We start from the raw sequence: 16,345 nt of genomic DNA on the forward strand, positions 1-16,345 counted from the left end.
ATACCCCCAATAACAGCATTATATTTATACATCCTTCAGTAATTAAACATTAAACCAATATAACTTACCTATATATATTACAGAAGTAAGAATGTGCTGTCCTTGCATACGATATAAACTGTATTAAGGTTTTGCCGGGGCCACTGCTCCTTTTAGGAAAAAATGTACCAGCTGTGGGGAAAACGTAGAGCCTTTTCCTGGTATCCCTAACACAGACTTAAGGGCCGACTACGGGGTGGGCGATATCGGGAGAATCCAGACTAACGACGGGTATAGGACGGGTATAGAAAAAGTCGGTCCAGGGATCGTATCAATGAGCTGATGCGGTCCCCGATCCGACTAGATATTTTAACCTGCCCGATTTCAGGCCAGATAGTCAGTAGTGCCCCTACACGGGCCGATTTGCTGCCCAATCAGTCTAAGGGACCGATATCGGCAGCTACTATCGGCCCATGTATGGGGACCTTTAGAATAATACATAGATCTTTACTGTAATGTATATGAACAAATCTGTAGAGGAACGCCATGGAAAGTAAAGTAATATGGTGGTGCTATGTAAGTTTTTTTTTTCCTGGACCAGTGCATTTTGTCCCTTAGATACTGACACCAGAAATCAAACTTTTTTTTTTTACAGCTATCATAACATTGCCTTAGCATGATATTTATAATATTGTTCTAAAAGTATTTGCCCAATGCTTTTACATTATGTATCTGACCCCCATATTTCTCTGTGAGGGGGCTGCCATATTTGTGCATAAGAAAGGTTGAAAGGACAGTCAGGTTAGCAAAACAGTCAGGTATATGGAACTTCAAGTAAACTATTAAGCTGGCCATACACGCATTGATATATGGTTTGTATGATTTTTGGACTGTGACCAAAATTTTGGTCGGATAACTGCCGATACCCTTGGGGGGCCCACAATGCATTTCCAGGAAGTCACTTTTGTACGATTGGTGTCTTCCAGCTATTTGTTTAGAACATCCCCAGATTTGTTATTTTTATGGCTACAATTTCAGCCATTATCTTAGTTCTAGATCAGTATTGTGCTTAAACTGCTCACCCTAGCTTCCCTGTCTGCCTCACACTCCTGGAACGCCATGTCTACAGCTTTCCTGTGTCACAACTAACTGCTTTCTTTCACTAAGCCCCATTCCTCTTCTACTAATGTCTCCATAGCATAAGGCACAAGCTTCTTCTTTATGGAAGCATCCCGTCCTATATTCTTAAACATCGTCCATCCTTCTCCTAAACTAACAGAGCACTATAAGTACCTTTGGACCAATGGGCCATATCCACAACCAACTCCTTACACTCCCTAAATATATTATCATTTGGATCAGTATTAATATTTGTACTATCATATTTAATATAAAAACACTATATACAGGGAGGACTATACACATTTAAGTTGCAAAGTTTGTGTTTGTCTAAAGACATAGCAACCAATCCACAGGTAGCATATATGGTCACCTGTTGGAAAGCAAACAGCTCATTGGCTGCCATTCATTAGGCACTTGGTTAGTCTTTATACTGTTTTCATATCACCTGGTTAAGTGACAAAATACTGCTGCTCTTTCCAGAGGTACTTTTTAAAAGTTAGTACCCGTATCATTATGTTATAAGAACCAGTTCCAGTGTCCCCTTGAGTGACCTCTATCTCCCCAGCAGCCCCAACTTTGTTGCCTGGGCTATAAAACAATTCTCCTATCACCGAGCGTATCAGCTGTAGCTCACGGAATAGACTCTTCCGTTTTCGCGCTGCATTCTGGGACTCGTAGTTTTGCAAGCTGCTGCTGTTCGTGCTGTGGGAGTGCCTGAGAACTGCAAGTCCCGTGAGCCCCCGCTTTGGCTGGGCGATCCAGCTCTGTGAAGATGGCGGCTCCTTTGGTGTTAGTAGTGCTGGTGGCCGTGACTGTGAGGGCTATTCTCTTTCGCTCCAGTCTGGCTGAGTTTATCTCGGAGCGGGTGGAAGTGGTGTCCCCGTTGAACTCATGGAAGAGAGGTGAGGGAGGGCAAGGCTGGCTGGGCAGGTGCTGGGATGGAGGCTAGGGGGAGGCTGGGGTGAGACGGGGAAGGGCTTTCTGTGACAGCTTGACAGGATGTACAAACCTGGGGCTAAGCATGTGGATGCCCCACCCTACCATATAAACAACAATGTTGGTTGCTCTGGTTAAAAGGTGAGGGATGGCGTGAAGCCTTTGCATTTTGGAGGGGAGTGGGGTAGCAAATGGTTAGTAGAGTAAAGGTATGAGATAGGGAATTGTGCTGACTTGGAGCCCCACTCGTTCTGCTGTCCCTGCTGTGAGTGTAGGCCAACACTGTGACTGCAGCATGTCAAGCAGTGGGGCATCTTCTCATGTGTCAGGTGGGTCTCATTTCCTTGGTGGGACCCCGAGACTGGGAGGGTGGGACCCCGAGACTGGGAGGATTGGGACGCCGAGACTGGGAGGATTGGGACCCCGAGACTGGGAGGATTGGGACCCCGAGACTGGGAGGATTGGGACCCCGAGACTGGGAGGATTGGGACCCCGAGACTGGGAGGATTGGGACCCCGAGACTGGGAGGATTGGGACCCCGAGACTGGGAGGATTGGGACCCCGAGACTGGGAGGATTGGGACCCCGAGACTGGGAGGATTGGGACCCCGAGACTGGGAGGGTGGGACCCCGAGACTGGGAGGATTGGGACCCCGAGACTGGGAGGATTGGGACCCCGAGACTGGGAGGATTGGGACCCTGAGACTGGGAGGATTGGGACCCTGAGACTGGGAGGATTGGGACCCCGAGACTTCCTACGTGTATGACACAACCTGTAGCCCTCAGCCTTTTTTTGTCACTAAACTGGTAATTAACATCTAAAATATGTTAGGTAGGTGGCCCTGAGTAAAGTTAAACCTCAACCTGGACTGCAATCACAGACTGGCCTGTTTTCCCATTTAATAAGAGACATTACCCTTGTTATATACATTTCCTCCTGTATAAGCAATATAACAAACTAGTGTAACTCTCATTATCTCTTGCAGTGGTGGAAGGGATGGCCTTGTTGGACCTTGGCGTGTCCCCTTACTCAGGAGATTTGTTTCATGAGGTAAGAATCTCATTGATCATGAGATACCCATAAATACATGCTTACACTATGCACGGTATATTAAGGTCCCCATACACGGGCCGACTATAGCTGCCGATATCGGTCCCTTGGACCGATTCGGCAGCTAATCGGCACGTGTCTGGGGAGAGCAGAGCGGCCTGGCCGACCGAGATCTGGCCTGAGATTGGCCAGATCTCGATCGGCCAGGTTAGAAAATCCGGTCGGATCGGGGACCGCATCGGCTCGTTGATGCGGTCCCCGATCCGACTGCCCCATTGCCGCCCACATAATCTGATCGTTTGGCCCCAGGGCCAAACGATCGGATTATTTTTTTTACCTAAATGCTCCCCGATATCGCCCACCCGTAGGTGGGGATATCGGGGGAAGATCCGCTCGCTTGGCGACATTGCCAAGCGAGCGGATCTGCTCGTGTATGGCCAGCTTTACTTTTTAAAGCTTTCATATTTTGAAGCTCTAGTTAAATGCAATCCACAGTTGCATTACATGAAAGAACTCTAGTAGATAAGTGTTATCTAGCTTAGTTTGTATGTTTCTGACTCTTGTTTGTGGGCTGAGCGCCGCCCACTGCTTAATTTTGGTTTGTGTGGGTGTATGTTTGTACCTGCAATTAAATATATTGAGTAGTAAGTGTCCAAAACAATGCTACGGTTTCATAGGAAGTGTAGGTCACATGCGTATTTAGAATAATACAGAGTTAGATTCAAAAATTTAATTTTGACATTTGTTTTTTTTCAACAGACGCCGCTCATTTTATATCTCTTCCATTTCCTTGTAGACTATGCAGAGATAGTATTCATGGTAAGTGTATAACCGTACCTTTGTCTCTATTTAATTTAGGGGGGCACAGGCAAAGTCTGCTTTATGGGAGGCAAGGATGGTGAAAGAACAGAACAGCTGACAGAGCTCCAGGTGGCTCTGCTGTCCCAAACGTGTTCTTTCACAAGCACCTTTTCTCCAGAGAAACAACCCCCAACCTTGACAGTTTTTCTTTCCCATTTATTTTCTGGGGATTAGTAGCCATGACAAGTAGTTGCTACTAAGTACAGTCATGTAAAAAAATTAGGACACCCTATGATTTTTGTATTCTTGGAGATATGGATATTTCATCTACATTTTAACAATACTGGGAGATTCAAGTAATATAACTAACCAATTAAAACTGAAGAAAAGACTTTTCAAAATCTTCTGTAAAATGTAATTCTACAAAAATGCAATTTCTGGTGAGGAATAAATCAGGACACCCCCACATTTAGTCCCGCTTTAAATGGCTAAAATCACCCACAGGTGTATCACATCAGGTGCACATGATAAGAACATCATTACTCAGCATTGTGAAGGAGGTTTGTCCTATTAAGGCTGATGCCACATGTGGCGTTTTTCCGCTGCGTATTTTCTAATTCTCTCAGTGGCTGAAAAACGCCTGATATCATCATCCATAGAAATAACTTGAAAAGACGCGAAGCAAACCACACAATGCGGAAATACGCTAGAAAACGCCTTAGCATGGATTTTTCAAGCGTTGGCCGAAATATGCCAGTATTTGCAAAGCAACCTATTCCTATGTATACACAAAGGCAGATGCCAGACCTAGCGGAAATACGCTGCGTTTTTTCCTATTTCGCACTATTAGCACCATGGAAACGGGATTTGCTTACGTCACCAGTACTAGGCTGAAAAACGCCATAGTCAGGGGCTGTATAGGTTGTGCGGCGTTTTTAGGCTGAGAAAAAACGCAGCGGAAAAACGCCACGTGTGGCATCAGCCTTGGCACGGATTTTTCAAGCGTTGGCTGAAATACGCCAGTATTTGCACAGCAAGCTATTCCTATGTATACACAAAGGTAGATGCCAGACCTAGCTGAAATACACAGCATTTTTTTACTATTTTGCACCATTAGCACCATGGAAACGGGATTTGCTATGTCACCAGTACTAGGCTGAAAAACGCCATAGTCAGGGGCTGTGTGGCTTGTGCGGCGTTTTTACGCTGCGTATTTTCTAATTTTCTCGCCGGCTGAAAAACGCACAATATCATCTTCCATAGAAAAGACTCGAAGCAAACCACACAATGTGTAAATACGCTAGAAAACACCTTACCACGGATTTTTCAAGCGTTTGCCATAATACGCCAGTATTTGCACAGCAAGCTATTCCTATGTATACACAAAGGCAGCTGCCAGACCTAGCAGAAATACGCAGCGTTTTTTACTATTTTGCACTATTGGCACCATGGAAACGGGATTTGCTATGTCACCAGTACTAGGCTGAAAAACACCATAGTCAGGGGCTGTGTGGCTTGTGCGGCGTTTTTAGGCTGAGAAAATACACAGCGTAAAAACGCCACGTGTGGCATCAGCTAAACCTCAGACATTTTGTTTGGTGTGCTCCTGGCTGTTGAGGTGAGAGTGAACACCATGGTAAGATCAAAATAGCTGTTTGAGGCCTTCAGAAAGAAGATTGTAGCAGCTAATAAGTCTGGTAAGGGATTTAAAAGCTATTCCACTGTCTGGAAAATAGTCTACAAGTGGAAGTCTTTCAAAACAACTGCCAACATGCCCAGTTCTGGCCGTCCAAGCAAGTTCAATGTGAGACCGCAAGATGCTAAAAGAAGTCCCTAAAAACCCTAAAATGTCATCACGGGACCTACAGCAGGCTCTACAATCAGAAAGAGACTGGACAACTTCAACTTGCATGGGAGGTGTGCAAGGAGGAAACCTTTGCTCTCTAAAAGAAACATCAAGGCCAGACTGAAGTTTGCCAGAGAGAATGTAGACAAACACCAGGACTTCTGGAATAATGTTCTTTGGACAGATGAGGCTAAAACTGAATTAGTTGGACACTAGAACAGAGGACATGTTTGGCGTAAACCAAATACAGCATTCCAGGAAAAGAACCTCGTACCAACTGTGAAGCATGGAGGTGAAAGTGTCATGGTTTGGGGATGCTTTGCTGCAGCAGGACCTGGCCAGCTCACTATCATATAATCTACTATGAATTCTACTGTGTATCAGAGGGTGTTTGAGGAACATGTGAGACCATCTGTAAGAAAATTAAAGCTGAAGCAGAACTGGACCCTGCAACACAACAATGACCCAAACCATACCGGTAAATCCACCAAGGACTGGCTGAAAACTAAGTAATGGAGAGTCCTGGAGTGGCCGAGTCAAAGCCCAGCTCTTATTCCCATTGAGATGCTGTGGGGTGACTTGACGAGCTGTACATTCAAGAAACCCCTCAAACATCTCACAGCTGAAAGAATTCTGCATTGAGGAGTGGGGCAAACTTTCCTCAGACCAATACCAGAGACTGGTAGATGGCTACAAGAAGTGTCTCACTGCAGTTATTTCAGCCAAAGGGGGTAACACTAGCTATTAGCGAGTATGGTGTCCTAACTTTTTCCTCAGAATACACATTTGTGTTGATATCTTTTGTTTACCTGCAATTAAATCCACAGATAAATAAAAACAAGATTAGACATCGGTATGTCTTAACAAAGAACTGAATATTTGGGGGTGTCCTTTTCACATGACTGTAGCTCAGTGTGTCTTTGCCCTTTTTGTTTCAATAAGTATTTGCTGAGCTACATCTACCTGTAACCCTGATGTTTGCAGAGCCGGAGGTTGTCTGTACTTGCTATATTGTTTTTGTTGACCTGTGTGTCGGTGGCGTGGGTATTTTGCAATAAATCTCATTCTTTCCCCCCAGATAACAGATGCCCTCACTGCTATAACTCTGTACCTTGCCGTCAAGGACTACAACAAATTAATGGTAAGATTGGTTTTAGATTCATGAAACGGGATCAGAAATGTTAATTTCTACAGGAATATTTTGGAGTGAGTTATACTCCAAATAACAGATGGAAGGTAATGCTGTAAAGTTCTTTGCTTAAGGCTTATTTGGCTCAGATCTTACTGTAAGCAGGAATCAATATCTGCTTCCTGCTGGACATAGTAATATCTCTCTTGAGAATTTGAAGGCAATCTATTCTCTGCTTCAGAGTAAGAAGCTAAAAACATCAGATGCTGGTCTGAAACGGAGACTTGCATGATGGGTTTTCTAAGGTAAATCAAAAAAGTGACTGTTTCCTCTTAAACAGACAGGAAGTGAGTTGGATTTAGTTATATTGATTACCCGGAAGAGGATGTGGCCAAAAAGCTATTAGCATCATTTTTCTGCGACAGACCTACATAATCTTTAGTTTATGCCTTTGTACAATGTGTAATATAGACAGCTATGTGCTGATCAGGCATTGTCTCAACTGTGTATCGGCAGAGCAATTACAACCCTGTGCCTTCAGCCTTAAACCTTAAAGATCGGTGCCCCTCTATCGGGCAAAGCTATTCATAGATTTTATATAAACCCAACACCACAGGGATTCATTGCTAAAAACGTATTGCCTCTTCCTGTCAACTGCTTGTAATGGGATTAATGCAGGCGTTCTATTTTTCCTCTGCAGTTTAAGAAGCAAAAGCTTTTATTGGAGCTGAAGAGATATTCACAGGAAGGACATGATCTCCTAAGGGTACCGACTGAGATGTACTATGTACCATTGAAGGTGGCTTTATTGTAAGTGGTAATATACATGTCTGGACTGGGTTTCAAAATAGGCCCTGGCGCTACAATTACAGAGACCCAAACAAGCAATATATACATTCAACACTGCCTACTTGTTGTTTATACTGTATATGGCCAAAAGTATCTGGACTGTGCCTGTCTAATATCTCCAAAACCATGGGTGTGTATATGAAGTTGATGGGATTTGCTTTTGTTCTCTCACAAGAGCATTAGAGGGGTTGGGCACTAATGTTGGGAGTCAGGCCTTATTAATATCCATCCCCCACATGTTCAGTTGGGTTGAGGTCAGGGCCCGGTGCAGGCCTGTCAAGTTCTTACAAACCCATTTTCTATGGGCCACACGCTGTGCATAGGGATATTACTATGCTGTAACAGAAAAAGGGTCTTCCCCCAAATTGTTGCTTGAAAGCATGAAATTATCATGTATGTCATTAAGGTTTGCTTTAACTGGAACCACGGGCCTTTTCAATGGAAATTTCTCACTGGCACTATTATTCTCTCTAGCTACTTGCTGAATCCATACACAGTTCTGTCCTGTGTGGCCAAATCTACGTGTGTCATTAACAATGCAGTTATTGCCCTCTTCATCCTGGCAACTGTGAAAGGTGTGTATCTCCCTACTGTTTCTATATGGTCTGAGACATGCAGTCTTTTGCCTTTGTTAAAAAGGTTTTATTATTTAAAGCAGTATGCAATTGTGGGGGGGGGGGGGGGGAAAGGGCTTTTATTTTGCTCATGTTGAGCACAGCTGTATATGTCAAAAACTAATCTTTATCCTGTTTTGTTTTTCAGGTAGCCGGTTACTGAGTGCTGTGTTTCTGTCAGTGGCAACCTATCAGTCCCTGTATCCAATCACCTTATTGCCACCGGCGCTGCTCTACTTGCTTCAGGTGCCTGGTGAAACGGATGTGTATGCAACTGCTACTTATAAAGTGTACTAATGGCAGTGCCATGTTTATGGGCTCAGTCCCCCTAGGCCCAAAGTGTACTAATGGCAGTGACATGTTTATGGGCTCAGTCCCCCTAGGCCCAAAGTGTACTAATGGCAGTGCCATGTTTATGGGCTCAGTCCCCCTTAGGCCCAAAGTGTACTAATTGCAGTGTCATGTTTATGGGCTCAGTCCCCCCTAGGCCCAAAGTGTACTAATGGCAGTGCCATGTTTATGGGCTCGGCCCCCCCTAGGCCCAAAGTGTACTAATGGCAGTGCCATGTTTATGGGCTCGGTCCCCCCTAGGCCCAAAGTGTACTAATGGCAGTGCCATGTTTATGGGCTCAGTCCCCCCTAGGCCCAAAGTGTACTAATGGCAGTGCCATGTTTATGGGCTCAGTCCCCCCTAGGCCCAAAGTGTACTAATGGCAGTGCCATGTTTATGGGCTCAGTCCCCCCTAGGCCGAAAGTGTACTAATGGCAGTGCCATGTTTATGGGCTCAGCCCCCCCTAGGCCCAAAGTGTACTAATTGCAGTGTCATGTTTATGGGCTCGGTCCCCCCTAGGCCCAAAGTGTACTAATGGCAGTGCCATGTTTATGGGCTCAGTCCCCCCCAGACCCAAAGTGTACTAATGGCAGTGACATATTCTAGTGTCTGCACCCAAAATATACTATGGCTTTGTGTAGTAATTATGTTTTTGATTTCATTTTTTAGAAAGAATTTATCCCAATAAAGATGAAGAGTCCATCCTTCTGGCTGTTCAGCTGCCAGTATTGCTCTATGTACCTTGGTTGTTTGTGTGTACTAGTCTGTCACTCTTTCTTCTTGCTCAACTCCTGGGATTTCATACCTTCTATATATGGCTTCATGTAAGTTCTTTTTTTAAAAAAAGAAAAAAAAAAAAAATATTATTAGTATCCTTTATTAATGTAGCACCGACATATTCTGCAGTGCTTTAAAGTAACTAAGCAAAATAATAGTTTTGTATGACAGTAGTTGTAATAAAAAGTGATTAAGGGATTTGTGTTATATGATGCCTTTTGATATTTTCTGTTTACAGACTCTCTGTACCAGACCTGACACCAAATATCGGCCTGTTTTGGTATTTCTTCGCGGAAATGTTCGAACACTTCAGTCTGTTCTTTGTCTGCGTCTTTCAGATCAATGTTTTCTTCTACATCGTGCCTCTCACCATCAAGTTAAAGTAAATATTCCACGTGTAGTGCTGCTGATACAGACCTGTGCTTATGATACAATGAATGTTGCTCCGTAATCTATATTTTGCTCAAACTTTCTGTCTCTTATTTGCAGGGATCATCCTATGTTCCTAATGTTCATGCAGCTTGCCGTCATCTCTATCTTTAAGTCCTACCCCACTGTAGGTGACGTGGCTCTCTATATGGCCCTACTACCAATGTGGGCTCACTTGTCCAGGTGTAAGTGCCTTTCCATTTATTCATACTAATAGAGGGAAATACTGAGAGTGCTGCCAATTGGACCAACAAATCCTGGCAAAGTTGATTTTATTCTTACTGCTGTGTTGCCAAAAAGGGCTCTGGTCAATTTGAATAACAACTATGAGTGCTGGAACTTTCAAGTCAGCAACTTCCAGTTTCCAATAAAGCTTTTGGATATGTCATGCATAGGCTGATGGATCAAATTGCATTAGGAGAATAATTTTCGATATGATTATAGTTGCTGGGATTGTACTGTACAAGAGTGGACATTCCCCTAAATATGAATGTTGCATCTAAAAAACAAAACTCATGTGACATAATTTAGTATTTAGTCTTTCGATTTTTTTTGTCTGTAACCTATTAACTTTCTGTATACCTTTAGTTCTGCGCAACGTCTTTATCGTGTCCTGCATGCTGATAGTGTGCACGCTGCTATTTCCAGTGCTGTGGCATCTGTGGATTTATGCCGGAAGTGCCAACTCAAACTTTTATTATGCCATCACGCTCTCATTTAATGTTGGCCAGGTAGGTTCTCTCTCTCTCTTATCTGTGTCATAAATATATGCACGCCAAGCTGTCTTGTTTATTTCAAGGAAAACCAAATCTCAACAAAGAATTAGGCTGCTCCTTTTTTTGAACTTATATAACACCCCAAGGCACCACAGCAGATGATCTATGCTGCTGTCAGCAATATTAGGATGTATGTATATATATATATATATATATATATATCGCTATACAAATTTTATTTGTATAGCGATATAATATATATATATATATATATATATATATATATATATATATATATATATATATATATTATTATATCGCTATACAAATAAAATTAATTTGGGCTGATCAGTAATCAGTTATGTAGTATCAACTTTCACCCCAGAGCACACTGAGCATGTGCAGTGTAATTGACACTAAAAAGGATGGCCTGCTTAGATCCCACATGGAGAGTGTGTGGATGGCTTTAGAGGCCCGGATCATTACTTTTAAAGGAGACATATCCTATAAAAATTATGAATGTACCAGGGAATTATACTCCTCTAGATATAGAAGGATTGTGCTTAAAAAAGTTGTGTTTCTGACTGATTTATTGAGAAATTCGCCCAAAACCCCACTAGCCCCGCCCATCTGTGCCACTTCCTGCTGGCTGAATTCTCTGGATGAGCTGGGGAGCCGGCGGCCCTCCGTACCCTACACTGTAGGATAGGAACCAATCAGCAGCTAGGCTGACCTGATAGGGAACTGAAGCCTGTCTGTGCTTGTGTGAGTGCAGGGCTGTGATTGGCTCTCCCCCTCCTACTGTGCTTCTGGCAGGGACCATTAGGACACGCCCACTCTCCATTTCAAACTCGGACAGAGAAGTGATAGGATCTATAGGGAGCTCCAATAAAGGGGCCATTGTTACAGATAGGGTTAATGTTTAGCACAAAGGGAAACCAGCACCGTATATTATTCATAATTGCCTACAGGGTTAGGGGTTTTCCCATTTATTCAATATTTCTCCTTTAAAGGAAAACGGTACCTCTGGGCTTTATACAGCATTTATAGCCATATATTTATTTTCAGGCTTTAATTCCCTGCTTTAAGACTATCCCAGGACACATTTTGTCACATCATTTGTACAAAAATGCATAAGCTGATGCACCTCGTCCAGGCAGTGCTATTTGTGTCAGTCCAAAACTAGTTTAAAAGCGAATCATCCACATCCTGCTGTTTAACCCTCTTAAATTCTGAGCTACTGGGCAGTTTTATAATATATATATAATTATAAAAAACAAACGTGTAGAATAATTGTATGTTTATGTTTTACTGAGTAGTTAGAAGAAAGTCATAGGAGTATATACTTATCTTACTTGTCATCTTTTCCTTACCTGTTGCAGATTTTGCTGGTGTCTGATTATTTTTATGCCTTCTTGCGGAGAGAATACCACCTCCACCATGGCCTTTACCTCACCAAGAAGGACGGAACTGAAGCCACCTTGGTCCTGAAGTAACTTTGCGACCCAAATCATAAAAATTTCTGCAAGAGAAGGGACTGTGCGTGACAGGTGCCTTTGGTAGGCCAGAGAGACTGTAGGTTTTTCTATAGACCAGTCTCTCCGAGAGTCCTGCATGGAGATTGAAAAGGACTCTTTATTATGGCTCCTTCTGGTTCCAGGATCTTTTAATTGGTTGCACCAAATAACTGATGATCAGCTCTCCTTAGAGCAATGCACACACTGTGCTTTAATGATCTTAGGGAGCATAAACTTTAAAGGCTCATTGAGAAGAACTTGACAAGGTGGTTTTGGAACCCAACTTGTCCCTCCCGTTCTGTTGGACCATCACAGGGCTTTGTGGCAATCTTCTTGATACCACTAAATAGTGCAGAACGTTTCCTAAAAAATGGGAGTGGAGTCCTGCAGTGTTAAAGTCTGCTTAGTGGCCACTTTTTCTACAGGGGATGTTTGTGAGAACACAGGCATTCTAGTGACCAGCAGGTGTCTCCCCTCTACCCCCACCGTGGTTTTTTTGTGTTTGTTTTCTGCTACAAAGTTGGGGTGAACACACATCTGTGCACTGATCTCTCCCTATCATCTCTACGAAGTGTTTTACTGAATTCTGACCTGTCTTTTGGATAAAGCTCATGGAAATTTTGCAATAATGTATATGCACAGAACATGGACAGATCTGAACTGCTTTTTTTTTTTTTTTTTTTTTTAATACTGTATCTTTATTGTACGAATTTTATAGACTGTGATGTGCATGGGTAACGCACACCTGGTCTGTGTAATAAGCACAGAATATATTGTCTGTGTAATAAGCACAGAATATATTGTCTGTGTGAGCTTATTGCTCCTTCATTACTCTGTACGGGAATACTCCATATTGTATACAGGGTCCAGCTCCGCCATGCTGCCATGCTTATTGCTGCCTTTATCTTTGCTACAAGCTACTGAAGGGATTTCCAAATTGTGAACTACAACTGTCAGAAGCTTTGGTGGATTCTGAGAGTTGTCTTTTAGTAGCAAGACCACCACAGGTTAAACATCCCTACCACAATATGTACTACAGTGGGCTGGACAGTGCCAACAGGGTACTAACTCCATACTAGATTTTTGGTTTGTCGTATGTTTACCCTGTATCAGGAATCTCGGGGGGAAAGAAACACCATATTGTATACAGGGTCCAGCTCAGCCATGCTTATTGCTGCCTTTATCCTTGCTACAAGCTACTGAAGGGATTTCCAAATTATGGACTAAAACTGTCGGAAGCTTTTGGTGGATTCTGAGAGTTGTCTTTTAGTAGCAAGAAGACCACAGGCTAAACATCCCTACCACAATACGTACTACAGTGGGCTGGACAGTGTCAACACAGTACTTACTCCATATTAGATTTTTGGTTGGTCGTATGATTACCCTGCATCAGGAACCTCGGGGAGGGGGAAAAACATACCAAGGTTTACATTACACTTATATCTCCAAATCTTTTTTTTTTTCCACTCAATTTTTCTTTTGAAGAAATGTATTTATTTTGGGAGGAAGTGGGCCTAAATAAATATGCTCTGAGGCAATATTGGTGGTTCTGTGTTATCTTCTTAAGCTGTTTGCTGTTAGGACACTGTTTCTTGGATTGGACTTCCCGGATGTTGCACAACAACTCCCAATTTTTCAAGCATTAAAGCATGCTGGTCATTGCAGTCCGATATTATCTAGGGCAGGGATCCACAACTTTTTGTGAGCCACACGCACACGAAAAACATTCTTTGGGGATGCCAAATAAGCACTGTGATTGGCTATTTGGTAGACCCATGGGGATTGCTGGCCTTTAGGAGGCTCTGCTTGAAGTAAAACTCTGTGTCTGAGCTTCCAAAACTTGCCTCCAAGCCTGAATCAGAGGGGCATCAAAGGGGGTGGTGAGCAACATGATGCTTACGGGCCACTGGTTGTGGATCACTGATCTAGGCTAAGAAATTGGGTGTTAGGAAACACTAATGTAGTAGAACTTGCTGATGCTTTGTTTTTGTGGTATTGCCCACTTTACTATCTCCACACCCTAAGAACTGCTCTAGTTCCATATAGTAGGCCAGTGCTCTGATGCACCACATATTCCCACACTTCATCATAGTAGTGACATCTTACAAAAAGGTCCGTGAAGCTTGGTGGGGTGGCAGACCATGGAAATCCCACTTCCTAGTGGTTAGCCCCCCCCCCCTCCCCTCCCCGAGTAGTCCCCCATGGAGTATGGAAACCATATAAACACAGGGCGAGGGGACTAAAGATGCCCATTTGCCCTGGGGCCAAATGATCAAATTATATTGGTGGCAATGGGGCAGTCGTTTTGGGGACCGCAGCAACGAGCCGATGCGGTCCCCGAGCTGACTAAATTTTCTAACATGGCCGATCGAGATCTGCCCGATTTCATGTCAGATTTCAGTCGCGCAGGCCCGTCGGTAGTGCCCATACACGGGCCGATTAGCTGCCAAATCGGTCTAAGAGGCCGATATCGGCAGCTAGAATCGGCCCTTGTATGGGGGACCTTAAGGACATGTGGGGCTGAAGAGACTTCTAACATCCTTATGCTTAAACACTTTCAGTGCCAGGCTCATTTAGGTCAGGAAGCAATGGGCTGACTTACTAGATGGCATTTCAGGGATATCTACGTAAGAGAGCTCTACGCACACCCACATTCCACCCCCTTACTCCCTCCGGCCTAAAATCCCCAGTAAAAGGCTTGTCATTCACTCATACATACAGTCTTTATTTTAGCAGTGCCCCCTGAAGCTACTCAGCCCACATCCAGTAATTCTGTGACTGTACATATGAGTCAAAGTTACATTCTGTGTGTAAAGAATTCCCTCTTAGCAATCGCTTTAGATGAAAAGCAATGAATGTGAGAGGCAATTAAGCCTATAAATAGAAACATTGATAAAAGATTGGCTGGGGCTCCAGAACAGGATCTGACAGCTACGTGATTCGCAGAAGGAATATATCCATTGATTCCATTCAGGGTGGGACAAATAAAGAAGCTGGAAACGGCTTCTTGTAGCCCATAAGGACATGTTTACCGTCCTTATGGGTTTTTTTTTTTCTTTAGAAGCACAGGCCTCATTACATCTCTTCACGGAATCCCAACGATGAGCATAAACACAGGGCTGAACATCTACATGAGAAAGCCTGAACTTGCTGAACTACAAATCTCAGCGTGCCCCAATGCCTGAAGGCAAATAATACTGACATCTTGAAACATAAAGGTGGAAGCTATAGAGTTCAGGTATTAGGCTGAACCAGGTTATCCAGTTAAGCAACATAATACTTAAAAAATGACATGCACGTTAATTGCCTGCTGTAATGAACGTCCTGTTAGACTATTAACAGAACCTACAATTTATGGAGGGTAAATAGTAACGTGACCATGGCAGTTTTTTCATGAGCCAACAAAATTGCTTATCATATTTGACACTGCCTTTGCTAATAGAAGAACTTCTATTATCTGGGATGCTTGGAGCAGGTAGTAGGGGGTACAGATATAGAGGTCTGAGTTAAGCTGCTGATTCAGGTCCTTCAGACCCATTCAGCAGCTTCTCTGCCTGTGTATGGGGACCCCTGACCTATATCTGACCATAAATTGGGCAGATGTCGATTAGGAAGGTTTGATTTTCCCATCAGATCGGCGACTTCATTGACTTATTGATGTGTTCTTTGCTCTGAGGGGCCTTTTCCTGTCATTGTAAATCGATCATTTGGACCTCGCCAAAAACTCTATTAGATATGGCAGGGCAGTCCAACTGGAGGGCTATGGGCTGGATGTGGCCCTCCAAAAGATATTTAAGGCCCAAAGTCTGCTTAAAGTCTTCATAGACTTCACTGTATGACATCATCATTTTAACTGCACTGAGCTATGGGATACAGTGTTTATTTATAATAAATCATATTTATAATAAGGCACCCAAGGGCCAGTGCCTAGGGTGGGCGGTCCTTGGGTGCCTATATTTTTTTGGGGGGATTTAAAACAAAAAAAATGCCCCCAGCCTCTGCTGCTGATTCCCATAGGAAAACCGGTGACGGATCTGGGCAGTAGGCGGTCGTGGGCCACTTCCGCAACAGCGATGCGTGTGACATCACAGGCACGATGTAGAGGCATGTTAACCCACTGAAACCAACCGCATGTCTGCTTTTATTACTCTAAAATGGTTAGAATTATAAAACAGATGTCCGATTGGTTGCTATGGGTTTAGCTGGCCATACATGGGCTGATAAAACTTGGCCACCAATGGGCCTTTC

The 16,345-nt window shown here is 43.5% G+C and overlaps 1 protein-coding gene across 2 annotated transcripts; it reads left to right on the forward strand.

Moving 5' to 3' along the window:
* Positions 1 to 1,823: 1,823 nt before the first annotated feature.
* pigu (phosphatidylinositol glycan anchor biosynthesis class U) lies at positions 1,824 to 13,637 on the forward strand. Of its 2 annotated transcripts, none has more exon segments than NM_001016206.2 (12): positions 1,824 to 2,003; positions 3,023 to 3,087; positions 3,847 to 3,906; positions 6,813 to 6,875; positions 7,564 to 7,673; positions 8,187 to 8,287; positions 8,475 to 8,572; positions 9,328 to 9,482; positions 9,674 to 9,817; positions 9,925 to 10,049; positions 10,453 to 10,595; positions 11,963 to 13,635. In NM_001016206.2, coding segments are annotated over 12 exon segments (1,308 nt in total). In that variant the 5' UTR covers positions 1,824 to 1,873; the 3' UTR covers positions 12,077 to 13,635.
* The last annotated feature ends 2,708 nt before the right edge of the window (positions 13,638 to 16,345 follow it).

This window comes from Xenopus tropicalis, chromosome 10 (genome assembly GCF_000004195.4).
Source record: "Xenopus tropicalis strain Nigerian chromosome 10, UCB_Xtro_10.0, whole genome shotgun sequence".
NCBI classification, from domain to species: Eukaryota; Metazoa; Chordata; class Amphibia; order Anura; family Pipidae; genus Xenopus; species Xenopus tropicalis.